The sequence below is a fragment of the Mustela putorius genome, unplaced genomic scaffold (genome assembly GCF_011764305.1).
Source record: "Mustela putorius furo isolate JIRA1106 unplaced genomic scaffold, ASM1176430v1.1 tig00000196_pilon_pilon_pilon, whole genome shotgun sequence".
Lineage (NCBI taxonomy): Eukaryota > Metazoa > Chordata > Mammalia > Carnivora > Mustelidae > Mustela > Mustela putorius.
The window spans coordinates 1794534-1814759 of NW_025421310.1; the positions used below are offsets into that span (position 1 = coordinate 1794534).

At 48.6% G+C, this 20226-nt stretch overlaps 1 protein-coding gene across 3 annotated transcripts; it reads right to left on the minus strand.

Annotated features, from left to right (window-relative positions):
* Nucleotides 1-145: 145 nt before the first annotated feature.
* Nucleotides 146-13628, minus strand: LOC101673760 (cytochrome P450 2B11). 3 transcript variants are annotated; one of them, XM_004776081.3, is made up of 9 exons: nucleotides 13418-13628; nucleotides 9954-10116; nucleotides 9658-9807; nucleotides 8299-8459; nucleotides 6067-6243; nucleotides 5528-5669; nucleotides 4383-4570; nucleotides 3858-3999; nucleotides 146-990 (listed from the first exon to the last, which is right to left on the minus strand). In XM_004776081.3, the coding sequence occupies exons 1-9, from the start codon at nucleotides 13586-13588 to the stop codon at nucleotides 800-802; spliced, it is 1485 nt and encodes a 494-aa protein (XP_004776138.1). In that variant the 5' UTR covers nucleotides 13589-13628; the 3' UTR covers nucleotides 146-799. The 3 variants fall into 3 exon arrangements, with proteins under 3 accessions (XP_004776138.1, XP_012903123.1, XP_012903122.1); XM_013047669.1 differs by lacking the exon at nucleotides 13418-13628 and adding an exon at nucleotides 13328-13360; XM_013047668.2 differs by lacking the exon at nucleotides 13418-13628 and adding an exon at nucleotides 11702-13310.
* Nucleotides 13629-20226: the final 6598 nt, after the last annotated feature.

Sequence of the window (20226 nt, forward strand, 5' to 3'; positions counted from 1 at the left end):
TGACGGCTGGGGGCTGAGGGGATGGGGGAACGGAGAGTGACTTCTAATGGGTACAGGGTTTTGTTCTTGGGTGCTGAGAATGTTTGGAACTAGATAGTGGTGGTGGTTGTACCACATTGGGAATGAACTCAATGCCACGAAATTATACACTTTAAAACACTTTATTTTATGTTATGTTAATTTTACCGTAATTTAAAAATATATTGGGGGTTAGTTGGGCAGGACCGGCTGAAGAATTTGAGTTTGAGAGCCAGGGAGATGGAGTGTGAATCTTGCTCTTCCACTCCTAGCCATACAACCTGGGACAACGGATGCTAGTGCCTGGCCTTTGTTTACTCATCTGTAAGATGGACGCCATCATCACACCCACCCCCATGGAAATACTGGAAGGAAGATTCAAGTGAGATCATACACGCACAGATCATGGAGCACAAACAGTTGCTAGGAGCGGGTGGTAGTTCTGAGGAAGGAAGTAGTCACTGGAGGAAGCCGGGGCTTGGGAGGTAGAAGGGAGCCATGTCTTCCCTCTAGCCCCCAGCTTTTATATACGCAGTACATCCAGAACTCTGTTAACAAAGGAGAGAAAACACTTCCAACGAGTCTTTACAAGAGCTGGAGAATGATGGGCTGAGATGAGGTGGCAGAGAGGACTTTCCCAGGGCGGTGGCACCAAGGAGGGGACGGTGCTGGCTGGCTGTGGGTCTCTTCGTGGCAGGAAGACCCAGAGAGAGGCAAGGAGCTGTTCTCTGCAGAGGTGGGATACTTCATGATCCTGGGATTCTTTGACTGCCCCCCTCCCTCAGCACCCTTCACGAGACAGAAAGCTGATCTGGTACACAGGGGGCACTTTGCCCACACCGATCTCCTGGGGTGTGAGGTCGATGTCTTCAGGGGCCACAGGGCTGGCCACGGAGAAGTTCTGGAGAATGGTGGTGAAAAAGAGGAATAATTCCATACGGGCAACGCCTTCACCAAGACAGATGCGCTTCCCTGTGGACACACAAGATCACCAGCTTGGGCACAGAGCCAATGCATGTTCCTTGCCCTCTCACATGGCAAACCCAGACATCTGTGGCCATTGCAACAGATGTGTATGGGATTAGCCTTTAACCTGCAATTCAGGGTGTAATTCCTGAGGGTTCCCGGGCCCTCGGAAAGTGCAAACATATAGGCCTCGCACATTTTTTTCCCCCAGGAGAGAGTTCTTTTCTTAGATTTCCAGAGGGTCTAGCAGCCTCCCAGAGAATAAAGACACATTTCTGATTGGATGTGTGTGTATGTGTATCTGTCTGTCTGTCTGCCTCCACTATGTAGGCATGTGCACATTTCTGACATTTTTAAAGTCTTTCATTTCTTTTTTTTTTTTAAGATTTTTATTTATTTATTTGATAGACAGAGAGAGATCACAAGTAGGCAGAGAGGCAGGCAGAGAGAGAGGGGGAAGCAGGCTCCCCGCTGAGCAGAGAGCCCGACGTGGGGCTCGATCCCAGGACCCTGAGATCATGACCGGAGCTGAAGGCAGAGGCTCAAACCACTGAACCACCCAGGCACCCCACGTCTTTCATTTCTAATATGGGGAGAAGAGTAACCATCAAATAGGGCTATTGTGAGGTTAAAGAAATGAATATTTGTAAAAATTCCTAGACTAACACTTGGCCTCTGCTAAGGATGCAATAGGTGGCTCTTGCTTTGTGTTTCCTTCTGGGTGTGTGTGGCATGGAGTGTGAGTGTGGTGGGGAATGTGAGGCTGCTGGGGAGCGGGGTGGGGGGTGTATCTGGTACTGTGTGTTTCCCTATCTCTGGGTTGTCATCTTTTCTCAGTCTGAGAGCCACCGGCTTCAAGAGTTTAGGGCGGGCGCCTGGGTGGCTCAGTGGGTTAAGCCACTGCCTTCGGCTCAGGTCATGATCTCAGGGTCCTGGAATCGAGTCCCGCATTGGACTCTCTGCTCAGCGGGGAGCCTGCTTCCTCCTCTCTCTCTGCCTGCCTCTCTGCCTACTTGTGATCTCTCTCTGTCAAATAAATAAACAAAATCTTAAAAAAAAAAAAAAGAGTTTGGGGCAAAAACCAACTGCACCTAAAACTGTGAGTGGGACTGGTGCTTGTGAGACGGGTGTCTATGGCTTCCAACAGACTCTCGGAGGCGTGAGAGCTCCCCAGTAGGTTACAGAGCATGGGCTTGATGAGAAATGAGGACACATGGAGTGGAGCCCTCAGGTAGAAACACCGAAAGCCTCGTCCTTCATGTCAGGGCCTGTTTATCTGCAAGCTGGTCACCTTGGAAAGGCCATTCCAGACGTTTCCTACACCTGGCATTGGGCCTGCATGGAGGTTTCTGGGGAATATGTCCACATCTTTTTGCACATTAGAAATTAGGAAATACGAACTTAGGAATACCGAGGGCAGAGCTAGAGGCTAGTTCTCCTACACCTGGTTCTTTGACCCAGTTCTTTCCAGAACAGCCTGGCTCTACTCTCTGCTCCCACCCTGTCTTCTTCATCCCTAGGGCTGTCTATTGGGACACCTTTGCATGCTTTTTCGCCATGGCGAAATTGCCTCAGTCTCTTGCTCTGTTTGTATCTTGTCTCCCTCCTCTTTTGCCCACTTTCTTCCATTTTAAACTCCCTGTCTCTGTCCATTTGCATTTGATTCCATCTGAAACACTGTCTCTCTCCCCTTTTCTGTCTCTCTCTCTCCTCTTCCTTGCTCTATTGTCTCATGTTCGCTCTGTCTCTTTCTGTCCCTACGTCCCCTGTTACTGTCTCCCTCTGTCTCTCCTTGTCCCTCTCTCTGTTTCGCACTTACTCCTTCTTTGTCTGTCTGTCTCTGTCCTTCTTGTTCTACATCTCTGTCTTGACTCTAGGGTCCTCCTTTCTCCCAAAGGATGAGGACCCTGGGCATTGGGGTTGTCTCTAGAAGGGGCCAAAAGGTGGAGAATGTGGACAGAGACAATTCAGAGCATGTCAAGAGCCTCTCTGGTTCCCCAGCGCCAGCAGGATAAATCCAAACACCCCCAGCTTTCATGGCCCCTCCAGCTGAGCTCTTTACCCTTCTATAATCTTATATAATCTATGATCTATAATCTACATTCCAGCTCCCAGGGTTCATCTAGTTTCTCAAATATGCCATCATGTTTCCACCTGCAGGCTTTGACCTTGCTGTTGCCTCTGCCTCGATCACTCTTTCTAGAGGCCAACTGATATTCATCCTTGACGTCTTAGCATAGAGGCTAGGGCTTCAGGGGATGTTTTCCCCAATGTATCATCAAGAGTAGTCAGTCCTTCCTATTTTGTGTTCCCAAAGGCCCTTTTAGAGCACTTACCACAATCACGGTTCATCCATTCATCCTGATAATAATCACCACTTCTGTGACCGCTTGCTTTGCGGCAAGCAGCCCTAAGCACATTGCAAGCACCAACTCATTTCATTAGGGACTATTTTTGTGGCCAGATTATAAGTGCCCATCTTACAGCTGGACTGTAAATTTCCCAGGGCAGGAACTGTGTGAATTGTCTGAACGTGAATTGTCCCACGCATTATTTTCAGCCCCCAGCCGAGCACTAAGCTCAGAGCAGTGCTCGACAGATATTTCATACCAAGGTATAAAGAGGTTAAAATATTTTCCCTGGTCCAGCTCACCAAGATGTGCCTTTAGGACATGATCTTACTTCTTAAGTCCCCTCTAGGGTTGCAGTAAAGATGGAACAGATTAAAGTGGGTAAAGCAACTGACAAATACACACACACACACACACACACACACACACACTGATGCTCAGAAAGCAAAGATCTCCCCTTGATTGTCTCAGGGTGGGAGTGGCACTCTGGGGTCTGGGAAAGGGAGTGGAAGTCCAGCTCACCTATGGAGAAGGGGATAAAAGCTTCATTCTTCTTCAATACCCCCTTGGCATCCAGAAAGTGGTCAGGGTTGAAGACATCCGGTTTTTCAAAGTAACGTGGATCATTGAGAGCAGAGTGCAGGATGGGAAATACTTCAGTGCCCTGAGGGAGGGTCACAAGGTCAAAAGATACTGTCATTCCCTTCCTCAGTGCACCCCATAAAAAAATAAAATAAAATAAAAAGGGGCGCCTGGGTGGCTCAGTCATTAAGCATCTGCCTTTGGCTCAGGTCATGAACCCAGTGTCCTGGGATTGAGCCCCACATTGGGCTCCCTGCTCTGTGGGAAGCCTCCCTTCTCCCTTTCCTACTCCCTCTGCTGTGTTCCCTCTCTTGCTGTGTATCTCTCTGTCAAATAAATAAATAAAATCTTTAAAATAAAATAAAATAAAATAAATAAAAATGAGGGTCCTAGTGATAAAACCAAAGCAAACCAAAGCAAAAACAGGTCAAGGGCAGAGATGAGCCACACCGGAGATGACCTCACCTTGGGAATGATGTACCCTCTGAAGCAAGTGTCTTTGGTGACCATATGGGGCACGCCAATTGGGATGAGATCCCCAAATCTTTGAATCTCGTGGATGACGGCATCCGTGTATGGCATTTTGGCTCGGTCATCAAGGGATGGAAGGCGGTGTGGGCCAATCACCTGGTCAATCTCCTTGTGGATTCTCTCTGCACAGATGAGTGGGATCGGGGAACCTCATTTTAAAAAGACCTTCCAGCAGGCACATTGCTTTCTATGGCCCAGCAAGCCAGAGAAAAGGCATAATAAATGGTTAGGTCATTGATACCCCTCAGAGCAAGGAGCCTGGGGAAGAAGGGGAGGGGGAAGCAAGAATTCTCCCCTTTTGAAATCTAATGAATGTTATGAATTCTCCCCACGGGGCACAGATACACACACACACACACACACACACACACACCACAATTTTGCATAGAATTTCAGATTAAGAACTCAAGACTATAAGCCTGCCAAAATTCTCCCTCTAAAAGGAGTTGAAAATGAGCTAATAATTACTGTGTGTGTATTAGAGATGACACACAGAGCTAGGTCCTCAGGAATGAAACAGTGGAATAGATCAGCAGACTAACCCATGAAAAGCTGTATAAATAAATGAATACAGAAATCAATCAGCTTATGAGTGGAAAGATCAATGAATGGAAGAACATTAATGAATGTGTATATGTATGTGTTTATCACTCAATATGTGAATTAATGAATCATTCATCGTTGATTAATAAATGGCCCATAGACAAACCTGATTAACCAGTAAATCACATAAATGGATGGCGGGCTAGATCTATAGAGGAGTAAGTAAATAAATTAATTAACGAAGAAATAGGTAAGTAAAGGAATGGATGGGGGGCCGATAGATGAGTCTGCACTTAAGCGACGGGAGGAAACAGTGGGGGAACACGCTGACCCTCCATCATCCTGTGTTCATTCACAGGATTGGCTTCGTTAGGGGCTCATTCAATACGGGCAGTGCCCCTGGTATAAGAAACGAACACCGGACACAGCCTGCCTCATTCAGGAAGGACACCAGCCCCAACTCCTGAGGCCCCAAAAGGGGTAAAAAAAAAAAAAAAAAAAAAAAAACCCTCCACGGGCTGTCCGGCCCCGCCCACCTGTGATGTGGGGGTATTTGAGCATGAGCAGGAATCCGTAGCGGAGCGTGGTGCTGGTGGTCTCCGTGCCCGCGAAGAAGAGGGAGAGTGTCGTGAGGATGAGGTTCTGCTGGTGGAACTCGCTGCTGGGGTCAGCCTTCTCCTGAATCCAAGGGGAAGCACAGGGGGAGAGGGGGGGCTTTGCTGCACGCTTGTCCCTGGGGCGCCTTCTCCCCGCTTCTGGGGCTCTCACACGTCTGGTCCAGTTTACTTTTCTGTGCCCTCTGTGCATCCAGTCGGGAATCCCTCCCCGTCTCTCTGCGCTCTGTCCCGGCTCCAGTGCATTTCCCAACTCTCTGCTGTGTTTGTCTCCCCCTAGCTCCCAGACTTCAGGCCTCTGTAAGTCTTGTTATCTGTTGCGGTCCCTGGGTCAGGCGTCCTGCCTTTCCCCTTTCTCTCTCTCTCCCTCTCTGCTCCCGACTTTCTCCTGTTTCCTCTTCCTGTCATTTCCCTCCTGCATCTCCCCTCCCTTTTCCCAATCTCCATCCCCCAAACCCCACTTTGTCCATGCGGATCAGGTAGGCATCGATGAAGTCCTGGGGGGAGCTGGGGTCCAGGGTTTCACGGTGCTTCTCCACGACTTGGCCAATAAAGGCGTTGATTTCCTGCAGGTTGTCGTAGACTTGCCTGTGGGCACCAGGAAAGTACTTCAAGACGTTGTGGAAAAGCTCGAACACCTGTGGGAGAGAAGGGGCTGTGAGTTCGTTCTGGAGCTGAGCTGTGGGTCCCAGGGAGGGGAGCTTTCCGGGGCCCTAACACCTGGGGTGGAGGAGGGGATCTCCTCTCCCTGTGTCTCTGTCGCCCTCTGTCATCATCTCTCACTCACTGATTCTAAGTTTCCTTTGATCTGTCCGTCTCCCATTTTTCTCCTTCTGCATCTTCCTCATCATCCTCACATCTTATGAGGTCCCTGCCTCACCTCTCCAACTCTCTCCTTTGTGCCTCGCCTTACTATGTCTTTAATCACCCTGACCTCTTTCTTTTCTTTTCTTTTCTTTTCTTTTCTTTCTTTCTTTCTTTCTTTTTTTCAAGTAACCCCTTCACCCAAGGTGAGTCTCTGAACTCACGACCCTGAGATCAAAAGTCCCAGCCTCTACCGATCAACTGAGCCAGCCAGGTGCCCTCTCTGCACCTGTCTTGTCTACTTCAGCCAGCTGATCTCTTTAGCTCAGACATCTCTGACTCTGTGCACTTGCCTCACCTCCCTTGCTGTGCCCAACTTTGAAAACCTGTTGCTTCTGCAAGATGAGCCTACTGACTCCTTAGGACGGACGATATTTATTTTGAAACATATTTCTAGTATCATCTGAGGATTAATGTAACACCTAACTTGTTGCAAATAGTTGCCAAAGAATGTGTGAAAGGAGAGAGTACAACGTAAAATTCTTAATCCTTCCTTCTAGGGATAACAGTAACGCTGGTGAATCTCCTTCCAGAGTTTTCTCTCTCTGTGATTTTCTGTGGGAGGAGAAAAGTGAAATCACCTGCTGGGCTTCTGGGGGGAGGGGGGCATACTCATCCCCGGCCCCATTCCAGATTTGTGGAGCAGATTCTCTGGTAGGAAAGTCACACGAATTTGTGTTTGTGTCCTACGCACATATCCAACATATATTCCTTGTTAAGAACCATAGACAGGCAGAGTGCTCTGAGGTTTAATTTTCTTTTTTTCTTTCTTTTTTTTTTTTTCAGAGAGGGAGAGAGAAGTGGAGGTGGGGCGGAAGAAGAAGGAGAAAGAGAATCTTAAACAAGCTCCATGCTCTGAGCCAAGCCTGAGCTCCATCTCACAACCCTGAGATTGGGATCTGAGCCAAAATCAAGAGTTGGAAACTTTACCAACTGAGCCACCCAGGTACGCTTTCAGTTTGATTTTTTAAACTTAATATACAATTGGGGTATTTCCAGGTTCGTTGAGAAAGAGAAATGATACTATTTTGTTTTAAAAGTGGAGCATGGGGGGGGCACCTGGGTGGCTCAGGTCATAATCCTAGGGTCCTGGGATTGAGCCCCACATTGGGCTCTCTGCTCAGCGGGGAATCTGCTTCCCCCTCTCTCTCTCTGCCTGACTCTCTGCCTACCTGTGATCTCTGTCAAATAAATAAAATCTTAAAAAAAAAAAAGTGGAGCATGGGGGTCCCTGGGTGGCTCAGTGGGTTAAGCCTCTGCCTTTGGCTCTGGTCATGATCCTGGGGTCCTGGAATGGAGCCCCACGTCGGTCTCTCTGCTTGATGGGGAGTCCTCAGTCTCTCTCTGCCTGCCTCTCTGCCTACTTGTGATCTCTGTCAAATAAATGAATAAAATATTTTTTTAAAAAATAAAAAATTTAAAAAAATTAAAGCGGAGCATGTTACTTTATAATCCGGGAGACATTTAAAAAAAAAAAAAAGGAAGGAGAAGTGGCAAACAAATATCGTTCCTTATTTTCATGTGTCCTTTGAATTGCTTCAAGCAAGGAGTTTGCCCAAGACAGAGGTGAAGGTTTGGAAAAATCAGGGACAGAAGAGGAGAGAGCCTGACAGCCTGACTCATAGTCTGTCCCCCTGTTTCGTCATACTCAGTTTTCCAGTCCCCGTCTCCCGTCCCGCCCTCCAGCTCACAGTGTCCCTGTCCCTTCCGGTTGTCTCTGCCCCCTCTTCCATCTCGAAGCTGCATTGCTGGGCCCCCAAAGCAGATTGCCCCTCTCCCTTGCCCTGGATGCCCACTTCATGCCCACCCTCCCACACCCTCTCCCTGACCTGGCTGGAGAAGGAGCTGATGAGGGAGAAGGACTGGTAGAACAGGTCCAGCAGCCGCAGGAATTCAGGGTCTTTGTAGCCAAAGCGTTTTCCAAAGACAATGGAACAGATGATGTTGGCGGTCATGGAGTGGAAGAACAAGGTGGGGTCCTGGAGGGCTCCTAGGAGGAGGAGGAGGCACGGATCACGGGACACAGATTCAAACAGAGGCCTTGGGAACATTTGGCAACTGCCCCATCTCTGCGTGTCTGCCCTCCCTTGCCCAGTGACGGTAAAGAAAGGGGGACAGAACAGCTAACATACACCAGCACTGATGAGGTGCCAGGCCCTATTCCAAGCACATCATGTATTATTTTATTAAATTCCCACCACAACCCTGGGAGGAAAGTACTGTTCTGTTATTATTTCTATCTCACAGACGGACAGAGAGATTGTGTGACTTGATCAGTGTTAACCCAGCTTCTCTTCCCTAGGGTCGGGTTTCAGATCTGGGAAGCCCAGCTCCAGAGGCTTGCTGTTAGTCCCTCTCTGGTCTTGGCTCCGACCCTGCGAGCAGGGAATTAAGTCCCAGGGGCAGATTAGAAAGCTTTGCTCTCCCTATCTCTTGTCTGCCACTCCCCCTTCATCTCTTCTCTCTGCCTCCAGGGCTCCTGGTGGGTATCCTGGGGAATTATTCTGTATTTGCTAGTTGAGGTCTGTCTATATCCTGGTCTCCCTGACCGAGTGTCCAGGAGTGACATGGCATCAGCCTCTCTCTGCAGATCTCACCTGTCCATCTCCTCTTGTCCCCAGCAGATCCTTCCCTGAGCCTGTCTTTCTGTCTAATTTTCTCTGCCTTGGTTTCTTTCTGCCTCTCCCAGGCTCTTCCAGTCTCTCTCCATCTTGGTCCCTCCATCTCTGCCTCTTTCTCCTTCCCTATCTCTCCATCTGAGTCACTCTGTTTCTTCCCATCTTGGTCCTCTGTCCCTATTCCTCTATTGCTTCCTATGTCTCTGCCTCTCCCTCCCAGCCTCTATTTTGACGTCTCAAAATATCTCTTGTGGAGGGACCCTGTCCTCTTTATGTCCCTTGTCTCTCTTTGCCTTCTTTTGGTTAGTCCTATTTTCATCCTTGATAGATGTAATTAATCCATGAGTTGGTTTCCCTGAATCCAAGTAAATAGCATGCTAATATCTAAGTTTATGCCTTTGAGTTATTCTCGACACTATACACCCCGCATCTCTTCTGGCTCCCTGGGGTCCTCTCCTACTCGTCCCTGTGTGTCCCTCTGTCCAATGATCTCTCAGGATCATTCTCTAGCTGTACCTCTGTTTCTCTGCCCATGGATACCCTGCGCACCGTGCCTTGCCCAGGACTCACCTTGGGTTTTCCGTAGTTCCTCCACCAGACACTGAGCCTCCTCCTGAATCCGTTCCTCCACACTCCGTTTCCCCATCCCGAAGTCCCTCATTGTGGCCAGAGAGAATCGGCGAAGGGCCTTCCAGCGTTCCCCGTTGGCAAAGACCACACCTGGGGGTGTAAGGAAGGCCTGGGCTGCCGAGGAGACTAGAAGGAGACCCTGGGTCCTTCTGTACCCCCTTATCCTCTCTTCCCAGATTCATCCTCCCCAATTCCCTTCTCCATCCTTCCCCTCCAGGTACCTTCACGGCCCTTACCGTAGCCCTGGAAGACGGGCTCAACGATAGCAATTTTCCCCCGGCCGGAGAAGGCCTCAGCTTGGTCCACCAGGGCCTCCCGTATGGCTTCTATCCCACACAGCGTGACCACGGGCCTTGGCCCCAGGTACACCGTGAAGACATCCCCGTATTTCTCCCGGAGCTGTGAAGCATATCCACACCCGGGGTTACTATTAGTCCATTCGCCCCGATGCAGCCCTCCTAGTTGCTAAAGCATAAAGACACATATGTATTGATTGATCCTGCTGCCCCCCAACACCCTCTGCCCCAGGCTGCCTTTGCCCTTCCCAGAACCCACCAACTAAAGGATTAACCCATGACCCAGCCAGGCTCTGCCTGATCAGCGCCCTAAGCAGTACAGGTGGTTAAATATCCTTTCCTCCTGCCCCCACCTCTAAGTCCAGCCAGATCTCCCCAGCACCGAAACCGAAGGGTCATTCTTCTTGTGACCCGGTGACATCAACCTGCTATCTGCCTCCTGACATGACTTCCCTGCAGAGCTACCCGGAATCACCCACTGGGTAGACATGATGGGAAAACAATGGCTTTGGGATGATCATGAAATCTGAGGAGTCATAAAGTCAGTGAGCCGCTTGCCGAATTGCTAGGCGGTATTTACTGAAACCAAACACGGATCTACTCAGTGACTCAACAGCTCCACTCCCAGGCTCACACCCAACAAAAATGTGCTCACGCGTTTGCCAAAATACAAACAGGAACATTCATGGAAGCTTAGCAACTCAGCTAGAGGATAAGTGTGTAGTGATACAGTCGTGCCGTGGAATACTACGTAACAATTAAAAAGAAGGGGCTCTACAGCCAGCAGTATAAATGAAAGTCACAGGGTAGTGTTAAGTGAAAGCAACAAGACATGAAAGTGTCCATGGGTCATAATTCTATTTATATATTTATTTATGTGTTTGCTTATTTATGTTAGAGCCTGAGGGTGCAAGCAGGAGGGAGTGGAGTTGAGGAGGAGGGGAAGGGGGTGTAGAGGGAGAGATGTAATCTTAATTAAACTCCACACCCGGTGTGGAACCCAATCCAGGGCTCTATCTTACAACCTGGAGATCATGACCTGAGCCAAAATCAAGAGTCCAACGCCCTAAAGACTGAGCCACCCAGGCACCCTGGTCATAATTCTGCTTATATGAAGTCAGGATAGTGGGAGGGTGGTGACTGGGAGGGGACTGGAAGTGGGTTTCTGGGGACAGAATGTGTTGTTCCTTATCTGTAAGTCAATTATATGAGTATGTTCCTTTGAAAGAATGCACTGAGCTGAGCACAGGGTTTGTGCCCTTTTGGGGTGATGTTAAACCTCAATAAAAGCTGACTTAAAATCATAAAACAGGTTAGGGGTGCCCTGGGTGGCTCAGTCAGTTAAGGATCCCACTCTTGATTTCAGCTCGGGTCATGATATGACATCATTGTGAGATCAAGCCCCAAATCAGCTCCGGGCTGAGCATGATACCCTTTTAAGATTCTTTCTCTCCCTCTCCCTCTGCCCCTCGCCCTGTTAGCTCTCTCTCTCTCTCTCAAACAAATAAATAAAAGCTTTTAAGAAATCACAAAAAGAGTAAGTTTACTGCAAAATCTCATACTGCTCTGCAAAGCCTCCTTACTGGTATCCCTATTCTCATTCCCATTTTGCTACAATCGGGATCACCACCCACCCCACCCTACCCTGAAGCCAGAATAATCCCATGAAAATGTAAATTAGTTAATACCCCTAACTGCTCCAAATCCTCCAGTGTTCCCACTGTGCTGAGACTAAGATCTGAATTCTCCACCATGGCCCCAGGACCCCTCCGCTTGTCCTCCCCGGATCCTCTCAGATCCAGTCTCCATGTGGTCCTGCAGACATGCTGGGCTTGCTCCTGCCTCTCGCTGGTGCCTTCCTCCTGCATCTTTCAGGGTCCCTGCTCACAAAACGAGACGGACTGAGCCTCTACTTCACTGTTCAATCGAAAGTAGCTCCATCACTCTCTAAAATAGCACCCCGCTTTCTTTTACTCATAGCTTGTCTACCTCACATCTCCTTATTTGTTGGTCTCGTATGCCCTGTCCAAAGTCACATCATCAATGCCTAGAATATTCCCAGCCACCCAGTTCTCAACAATGTTATGAAACACACGCTCTTATCACCATCTCACTTTCAGAGGAAAGAACTGAGACCCAATGAGTCAGAGGTAAATCTAGAACACAAAATCCACCTCTGTCTGACTCCAGAAAGATCTGGGAGCCGGGCCACCCTTGGCAAGCTGTACCATCATGACTCCCCACTAGCCCGTTCTCTCCCTTCCTACCTCCAAAGATGATACAAGAAGGGAGGACCATGGAAGAACTGTAGGGGGTTCAGAACACTGAAAATCATATGCAAAAATATTTGTGAACTTTTGAAGGAGATAGAGCCTACTTAACTAAATTGTCAAAGGATTTTGTCATCCCCACACTGCTGGCCATTCAGCCCAAGAGGCCGTTGGAGATGAAGGCATTCCATGCTGGAGCTCAGTGTTCCCTCTGTGCCATCTCAGCTGTGTGACTGCAGACAAGTGTCCTCACAGTCCATACCTCGAGGATGGGAGAGCCCACAGCAATGCCAATAAATTCTAGCCTCACAATTCTAAGCGAGACATCAAGTCTGGGAGTTTACGGGAAAGCACGGTGCCCTTGTGATGCAAGAAACTACATAATACGTAGAAAACAATGAGAACTATATAATACATAAAGGTGGGAAAACCCTCTTTAGTAAAAGCAAAGGGATGGCAGGCCAAGATTCAGGAGTGTGGTCGCCATGGTGTGAGGAGCGGACAGAGGAGCACGGGGCAGCTGGAAGTTACTGTTGGTCATTCAGTTCCTCTGTTGGGAAGTGGGTTCATGGGTGTGAACAACATTATTAATAAATGAATGGATTATCAGACTAGAAACCATGCCTGGAAAGCAGTGATCCAGAGCCTGGTAAATACTCCCACATTAGCTATTACGGCTCATTCAAGGTCATTATTGCTGCACTCCGTGCCTGACCTCCTGGACTCTTTGCCCCTCCTCCTCCAGACACTGACCCCAACCTGGACCAGACTTTGACCTCTTCTGTTGGCAGAGGAGATATCTATTTGATGGGTGACACCACCCCCTTCTCTCTTCCAGGGCCTGGCAGGCACCCAGAGACTCCACCGAGGGGTGGCAGAAGCATGAAATTCTACACCATGGCTCGCACCCAGACACTGCTTCAAACCCCCTTGCCCGCTCCAGGGGCCGTACCCACACACTTCAACTGAGCAGGGACGTCCGACTCTCTGACCACCGTCCAGCATGCTGCACCCCCATGCCCCTTCCTCCCTCCACCCCCAAACCTGAAAGGATGCCTTCATGCCTTCAGGTGAGTGATCCCCCAGCACAGAGACAGGAACCGGCCCTTGGACCCCATCCAATCTCCATCTCACCCTGAGGAAGGATTTGAGTAAGCCATTCCTGTCCATCTGAAGAACATTCCCCAAGAAGGGCAGAGGACGGGGACCCGGCGGGAGGCGGCCATAGGCCTTCGGGTGGCCCCTGGTCAGCAGAACCAAGAGTCCAGTGAGGAGAGCAAGGAGGAGAAGGACGCTGAGCTCCATGACTGGGTCCAGCTGCCTTCCTCCCGACTGCCGCCCAGAGCGCAGCCTTTTATCTCGAGCCTGCCTCCCCACCACGTTATGTAACTTCATCCCCTCCCCGCCTCTCCTCTCATCACGGCCAAGAACTTGAAAGAAAGAGCGGTACTAACAGACCCATATTTCCTGCTTGGGCAACCCCATGGGTCTGCGGAGATGATGTGGTTGCGATTCCAAAGTTCTCAAGAGTGTGTGTGTGGCCGGCATGTTGTATTTGTCTCACAGGCACGGTGGGCGTGCCCTGTCCCCCTGTGTGCATGCGCCAGCATCACTCCCCCGTGCCTCCTTGCACCTGTGGGCATGTGTGATTTTGTATGTGAAGCGCTGTTTGCATTGAGGGGAACGTGCTGATGTGTTTCCATGTATGAATCTGCCTGGGGTCGTGGTCATATCTCTGTGTGTGAGTGGGCTTATGTGTATTTATGTGGCTTCATACGTGAGCGTGTGTTTACCTTTGGGTGGCGATGGCAGTGTGTGTCCGTGTGTGTGAGTCCGTGTGTACCCACGTGTTTGTGCGTCCCCCCCGTCCCTGTCTCTGGGGGCCTTCCAGGGTTCCGTGTTCACCTGCCACCCTCCATCCTTCACCTTCCCTCGGTGACTGTCACAGATGGGAGCAATGGGGCAACAGGATGGGGGGGGCACAGAACTGGGGAGACTCAGAGGTACAGAGAGACAGAGACTGAGGCCCTGCAGGTGCAAGGTTCAGAGTCCCCTGCCATCCACCGGCTCTCTAATGGCTCTGAGCAGAGCCAGGCTCTTCTCTTTGGAACCCCGGCTCTGCCTTCACATGGCAGGATGTTTCTCTGACCCTCTCTTTGTGACTGTCTCTCTCTTGCTCTCTCTCTCTCTCTGTCTTGGTGTCTCTGTTTCTACCTTTAGACCCTGAGCTCCAGGAGCACAGAGACTGGTCCATTTTGGTTGACGTTCCCTGAGCTCCTGTCGGTCTCCATCATCATTTTGGATGTCTGGCAGGCTTGGTCCCATATTTGCTCAGTGTGTGAATGAACGTAACCACATCCACTGGTTGTGCCCTAGGCCTGGCTTTCCACTTGTCTCTGTCTCTCTTTTTCAAGAGGAAATGGGGCCGGGGGGACACCTGGGTGGCTCAGTCGGTTAAGCGTCTGACTCTTGATTTCACCTCGGGTCATAATCTCAGGATCTGAGATAGTGCTGTGCTAAGCAGGGGATCTGCATGAGATCTTTCTTTCCCTCTGCCCCTCCCCACTGTGCATGTGCTCTCTCTCAACCTAAAATAAATGAGTAAATCTTCAAAAGGGAATGGGGGGAGATGAGGCAGCAACTGTCTTGCGATGTTGGGTAAACCCTTTGCAGGACCCAGGACCCTGACCCTAGCAGTTGACTCATACCCCTCTGACCTAGGAGAAAAGGACTGATAGTCCTGATATCTTGAATTCAGGGGTGGAACCTGAACTTTTCTGACCTGGGAGAGGTGCCACCATGGACTTTCCTGACCCAAGTCCTGCCTCCTGCTGTACCCTGTGGCCTGGTCCTGAGCCTGGGCCTCATTCCAGCTCCAGAGAATACAGACAGGGACCCATGAAGTGCTTTACACCGAGTAACTCACTCACTCCTCACCCTTTGAGGTAAGTACGGCTGTCATCCTTACTTTATAGATGGAGAGAGCAAGGCACAGAGAGGTTTAGAGTGTTACCCAAAGTCACACAGCAGGTTGGAGCTGCATTGCTCAGTATGGTACCCATTTGCCATAGGCAACTATAAAGCACTCAAAATATGCCCAGGAGAAAATGTGAAAAATAATTTTAAGTAGAAACTGGTAGTTCAGTTCTTGGAGAACTTCTAAGTAATTTGGAACAACTTGGGTACGTGAATCCACTTTTTCAGTTACAAATCTCATGAAATCTAAACGCAGATCAAGTATTTCCAAAGAGAAGTCAGAGTCTCAACAAAGACGTCCATAAATGGAAAGTATACATCAGATTACAAAGACTTATAAGGAGAAGAAGGTATGCCAAGAGGCAGAGGCAAGACAGGGAGAAACCAAGAAATAGAGGAGGACGATAACATGGGGTTAGAGGCAGAGAAAGGGAGGGGACAAAAGAGACAGCGAGAGAGCAGAAGAGCGGGAGAGAGGCAGAGATGCAAAGACACAAGGAGAGGGTCTGCAGGGGACGCAAGCAGACCTGGGTAGGTGAAAAGAGCTGGTTTTCATATGTGAAAGTATGCTTACTTTTTTTTCATTTTTAATAGTTTTCCCCAGGTATAATTGACATCCAGTAAGCTACATGTAAAGTACAATTTGGTCTTGAAACATGGCGCACCTGTGAAACCATCATCACAAACGAGATGATGAACTAACAATCACCTGAAAGTTTTCTCACGATCTTTTGCTTTTGTAACGCCTCCCTTCCCATTTTTAATCCCTTCCCCTAGCAACCACTGGTTTGTTGTCACTAGAGATTAGCTTGCACTTCCTCAATTTTATGTGAAGTCATGGGGTATGCACTATTTTTTTTTTTTTTTTTTTTTTTTTTTTTTTTTTTTTGCCTGTCTTCTTTCTACTCTGTATCATTATTTTGAAGTTTGGGGTTAGCTGAATAGTGGCCTCCCAAATATGTCCTTGTCCTAATCCCCCTAACCTGTGAATGCTACCTGAATGGTAGAAGGCATTTTGGAGATGGGATTAAAATAAGGACCGGGTTGGGATGCCTGGGTGGCTCAGTTGGTTAAGCAACTGCCTTCAGCTCAGGTCATGATCCCAGCGTCCTGGGATCCAGTCCCACAATGAGCTCCTTGCTCTGCAGGGAGCCTGCTTCTCCCTCTGACTCTGCCTGCCACTCTATCTGCTTCTGCTCACGCTCGCTCTACCTCTCTCTCTGACAAATAAATAAATAAAAATAAAATCTTTAAAAAAAAAAATAAGGACCGGGTCATATGGGGAGTAGGCCCATGACATCATCCCTTAGCCAGTTACACGGAGGACAAGTACATGAGCTCCCTAGTCATCATCACTCATCATTCACCATCAGGGAAATGCCAGTCAAAACCACAATGACATTATCACCTCACACCTGTTAGGATGGGTGTTATGACAAAGACAAGAAACCGGGGCTCCTGCCCATCTCAGTCGGTGGAGCATGTGACTCTTGATCTCAGGGTTGTGAATCTGAGTCTCACGTTGGGTATAGAAATTACTTAAAAAAAAAAAAAAAAAAAAAGACAAGAAACAACAAGTGCCAGTGAGGATGTGGGGAAAAGGGAATCCTTGTGTACCATTGGTGAGGATGTAAGTTGGTGCAGCCAGCATGGAGAACAGTATGGATGTGCCTCCAATAATTAAAAATAGAACTACCTGGAACAGGAGTTTGCTCTGTCCACCCCACACATTGACCTGGTATTGTAGTACTTCCAGGAATGGTGTGCCTCCTCAGGGGCAATAGTAACGGGGCAAAAAGCAAAAGGAAAAAAAAAAGTACTACCATAGGATCCAACTTCTGGGTACTTATTTGAAGAAAATGAAAATATAGGGCTCCCAGGTGGCTCAGTGGGTTGAGCCACTGCCTTCGGCTCAAGTCATGATCTCGGAGTCCTGGGATCGAGTCCCACATCGGGCTCTCTGCTCAGCGGGGAGCCTGCTTCCCCCTCTCTCTCTCTCTGCCTGCCTCTCTGCCTACTTGTGATCTCTCTCTGTCAAATAAATAAATAAAATCTTTAAAAAAAAAAAGAAAATGAAAATATTAACTCCAGATGATATCTAAACACACATACACACACACACACACACACCATTTATTGCAGCATTATCTACAATAGCCGAAGCATGGACACAATGAGTACTCTGCGGTCGTACATATTTATAGGTGTCCAATAAATGTTACTCAGGTCAAACTGGCTGATAGAGTGCTGTTCACCGCTACTATATCCTGGCTGAGTTTCCACCCACTTGTTCTATATGTTATTAAAAGAGGGGTAACCAACTCTCTGAGAGTAACTGGAATTTATCTATGCCCCCTTGCAGTTTGTTTGTTTTTGCTTAATGTATTTTGAAGCTCAGTTATGAAGTGCATATACCTTTGTGCTTCTGAGTCACCCACATGCACAGGAGCGAGGCAAGATCAATGCTTTATCTGGGTCTGAAAGTCAAAACTGCCAGGGCCAGCTCCGCACGGTATCCCTCTAATCCAGGAGGAGGGGACTGACAATCCTGATACCTTGAATTCAGGGGTGGAGCCTGTACTTTCTTAACCTTGGAGAGGTGCCACCATGAACTTTCCTGACTGGAGGTCCTAGCTCCTGCTGTGCTGTGTGATCTAGCACTGGGCCTGAGATCTCATTTCAGCCCCAGGAGTCATGGATAGGGAGGCGTGAAGTGCTTCACACAGACTAACTCACTGAATCCTCACCACCCTCTCGGGTAGGTTTTGCTGTTATCCCCATTTTATGGATGGGGAGAGTGAAACCCAAGAGGTTAAGACCATGCCCAAGGTAACACAGCACTCTAGAAGTAGCATCAGGTGTCAAATCCCATCTCATTCCAGAACATGCTATCCAACCACTTCCCTCTACTGCCTTTCTGAGAAAGACGCAGAGACACAGAGACACAGAGAGAAATAGCAGACGTGAGAGCCGGAAGACGCATCATCCTCTCCAGGTCTAGGACTCTCATGGACACACTCTAGGAAGCACTCAGATGATAGAATAAAGCACTAATTTTTAAAGTCAAGCAGACTTAGTCTCAAACCTCAGCTTCCCCCTTACTTGCCATGCCAAAGACACCTAGGCTTAGAGAGAAGTCCCATGCCCAGTCACTAAGCTGAGAAGTGACAGAGCTGGGATTCAGAGACCACAGTCCCCCCACCCTCTCACCACCTGCTGCTCCTCAGGTCAACTAGACCAGGCAGCTTTGGGCCATCAGTGCCAAAGGTACACTTCTGGGGGCTCTCCTGGGTGGGCAGCTGTAAACATCTGGACCAGCCCCTCCCTCAGGGCTCCATGATGTTCCTGCTGCTCCACTCTGCCCTCTGGGATCAGGCCTAGGACTCCCTCCTTTCCCTTCTAGCCCTAGAGGTTCCCAGGCCTAGGGGTGGTGGGGCTGCTGTGTGGCTCCTGGGAAGATACCTTCTCTCTCGTTATCATAAGCAAGTTGTTCGGAAGGCAGATACTACAGGCCAGGCCCGGTTATGGAAGGCGGATACAACTGTGGATTTTTACCAGTCCTGTGAGAAACATCAAAAAAAAAAAAAAAAAAAAAAACCCACACTTCAAAAGTTTTTCCATTTGCTAAAAACAAAAACTTTTTAAAAAGTAAGCCTAATCCTCCAAGTTCTAGAGAAAACAAATGGCACATTTAATCCAAAATAACAAATAGCTTTCAAATGATCACCTCTATTACAGCTAGCTGAGAAGCTATGAACACACTGGCTAATATTTTTATTTAAATGAGTTTTTAAGTGTTTATAAGGCAAACACCTGCTAAGAAATACATCAAGTAGAGCAAGAACATAAAGAACATAAAAGGAGGAAGGAAAATCCTCCTCCTTGATCCTGTCCTATTCCCTAAATTGCAAGTCCTACAACCTACCAATAAGCACAGTTAATGGCTTCTTGTGTATCCTTCTAGAATTTTCCTAAGCAAATGCAAGCATAAATACAAAAATACATGTGTTTTTGTTTTGTTTAAAGATTTTATTTATTTATTTGACAGACAGAGATCACAAGTAGGAAGAGAGGCAGGCGGGGTTGGGGGGGAACAGGCTCCCATCTGAGCAGAAAGCCTGATGTAGGACTCGATCCCAGGACCCTGAGACCATGACCTGAGCTGAAGGCAGAAGCTCAACCCAGTGAGCCACCCAGGTGCCCTGAAAATACGTGTTTTACAAATATTCATTCAACCACTCATCTTGGACATTGTACCATGGCAGTGCGTAGAGTTCTGACCCATTCTTAACCACTGAAGGCCTTCTACTGTGAATGAACCATAATGTATCCATTCATTCCCCTGGTTATGGGTATGTGATTGTTTCCCATTTCCACCTGGTCCAGTGTACCTCCTTCTGCTTGGGACTTGGGTCACAACTGGGAGTATTACTGAAGGAGCAAAGGCTAGGATATCTGGGTCATACCCCTTATACGGACCACTATTGAAAGAAAAAGGTCTCAGACCCAAGTATGATCTAAAGCAGTAGCCGCGAATCCATAGTATCCCATCTGACTTTGTAGCATATTTGAAACGCAACTGAGTCTGTCTGCGGTCTTTGGAAGCCACAGCACTTCAACTGTGATCACTCTTGGAAGACACCGGAAGTGCCACTGGTGGGCTCCTCCTTGGAAGGAGGCATGGCTTCATTTCTCAGACAGAGCTCTCCACCTGCCCTCACAGCTAGACAGGAGAATGTGGCCTCCTGGCTTAGGGGAAACGAAGGTATATGTTCAAGAAGGAAATCGGGAAGGATTTCGCCGAGGGGCGCCCAGGTTGCTCAGTCGGTTAAGCGCCGGACTTTGGGTTTTGGCTCAGGTTGTGATCTCAGGGTCGTGGGATGGAACCCCACCTTGGGCTCCTCACTCCTCATTCAGTGGGAAGCCTGCTTAAGATCCATGCTCTCCCTCCCTCTGCTCTTCTCCCC

Coding starts and splice junctions, on each gene's coding strand:
- LOC101673760 (XM_013047668.2), bottom strand. CDS start 11,881: ATGCAGGAGGAAGGCACCAGCGAGAGGCAGGAGCAAGCCCAGCATGTC. Junction 9,808..9,953: donor GCCCGTCTTCCAGGGCTACG/GTAAGGGCCGTG, acceptor TTACACCCCCAG/GTGTGGTCTTTGCCAACGGG. Junction 8,460..9,657: donor GGAACTACGGAAAACCCAAG/GTGAGTCCTGGG, acceptor TCCTCCTCCTAG/GAGCCCTCCAGGACCCCACC.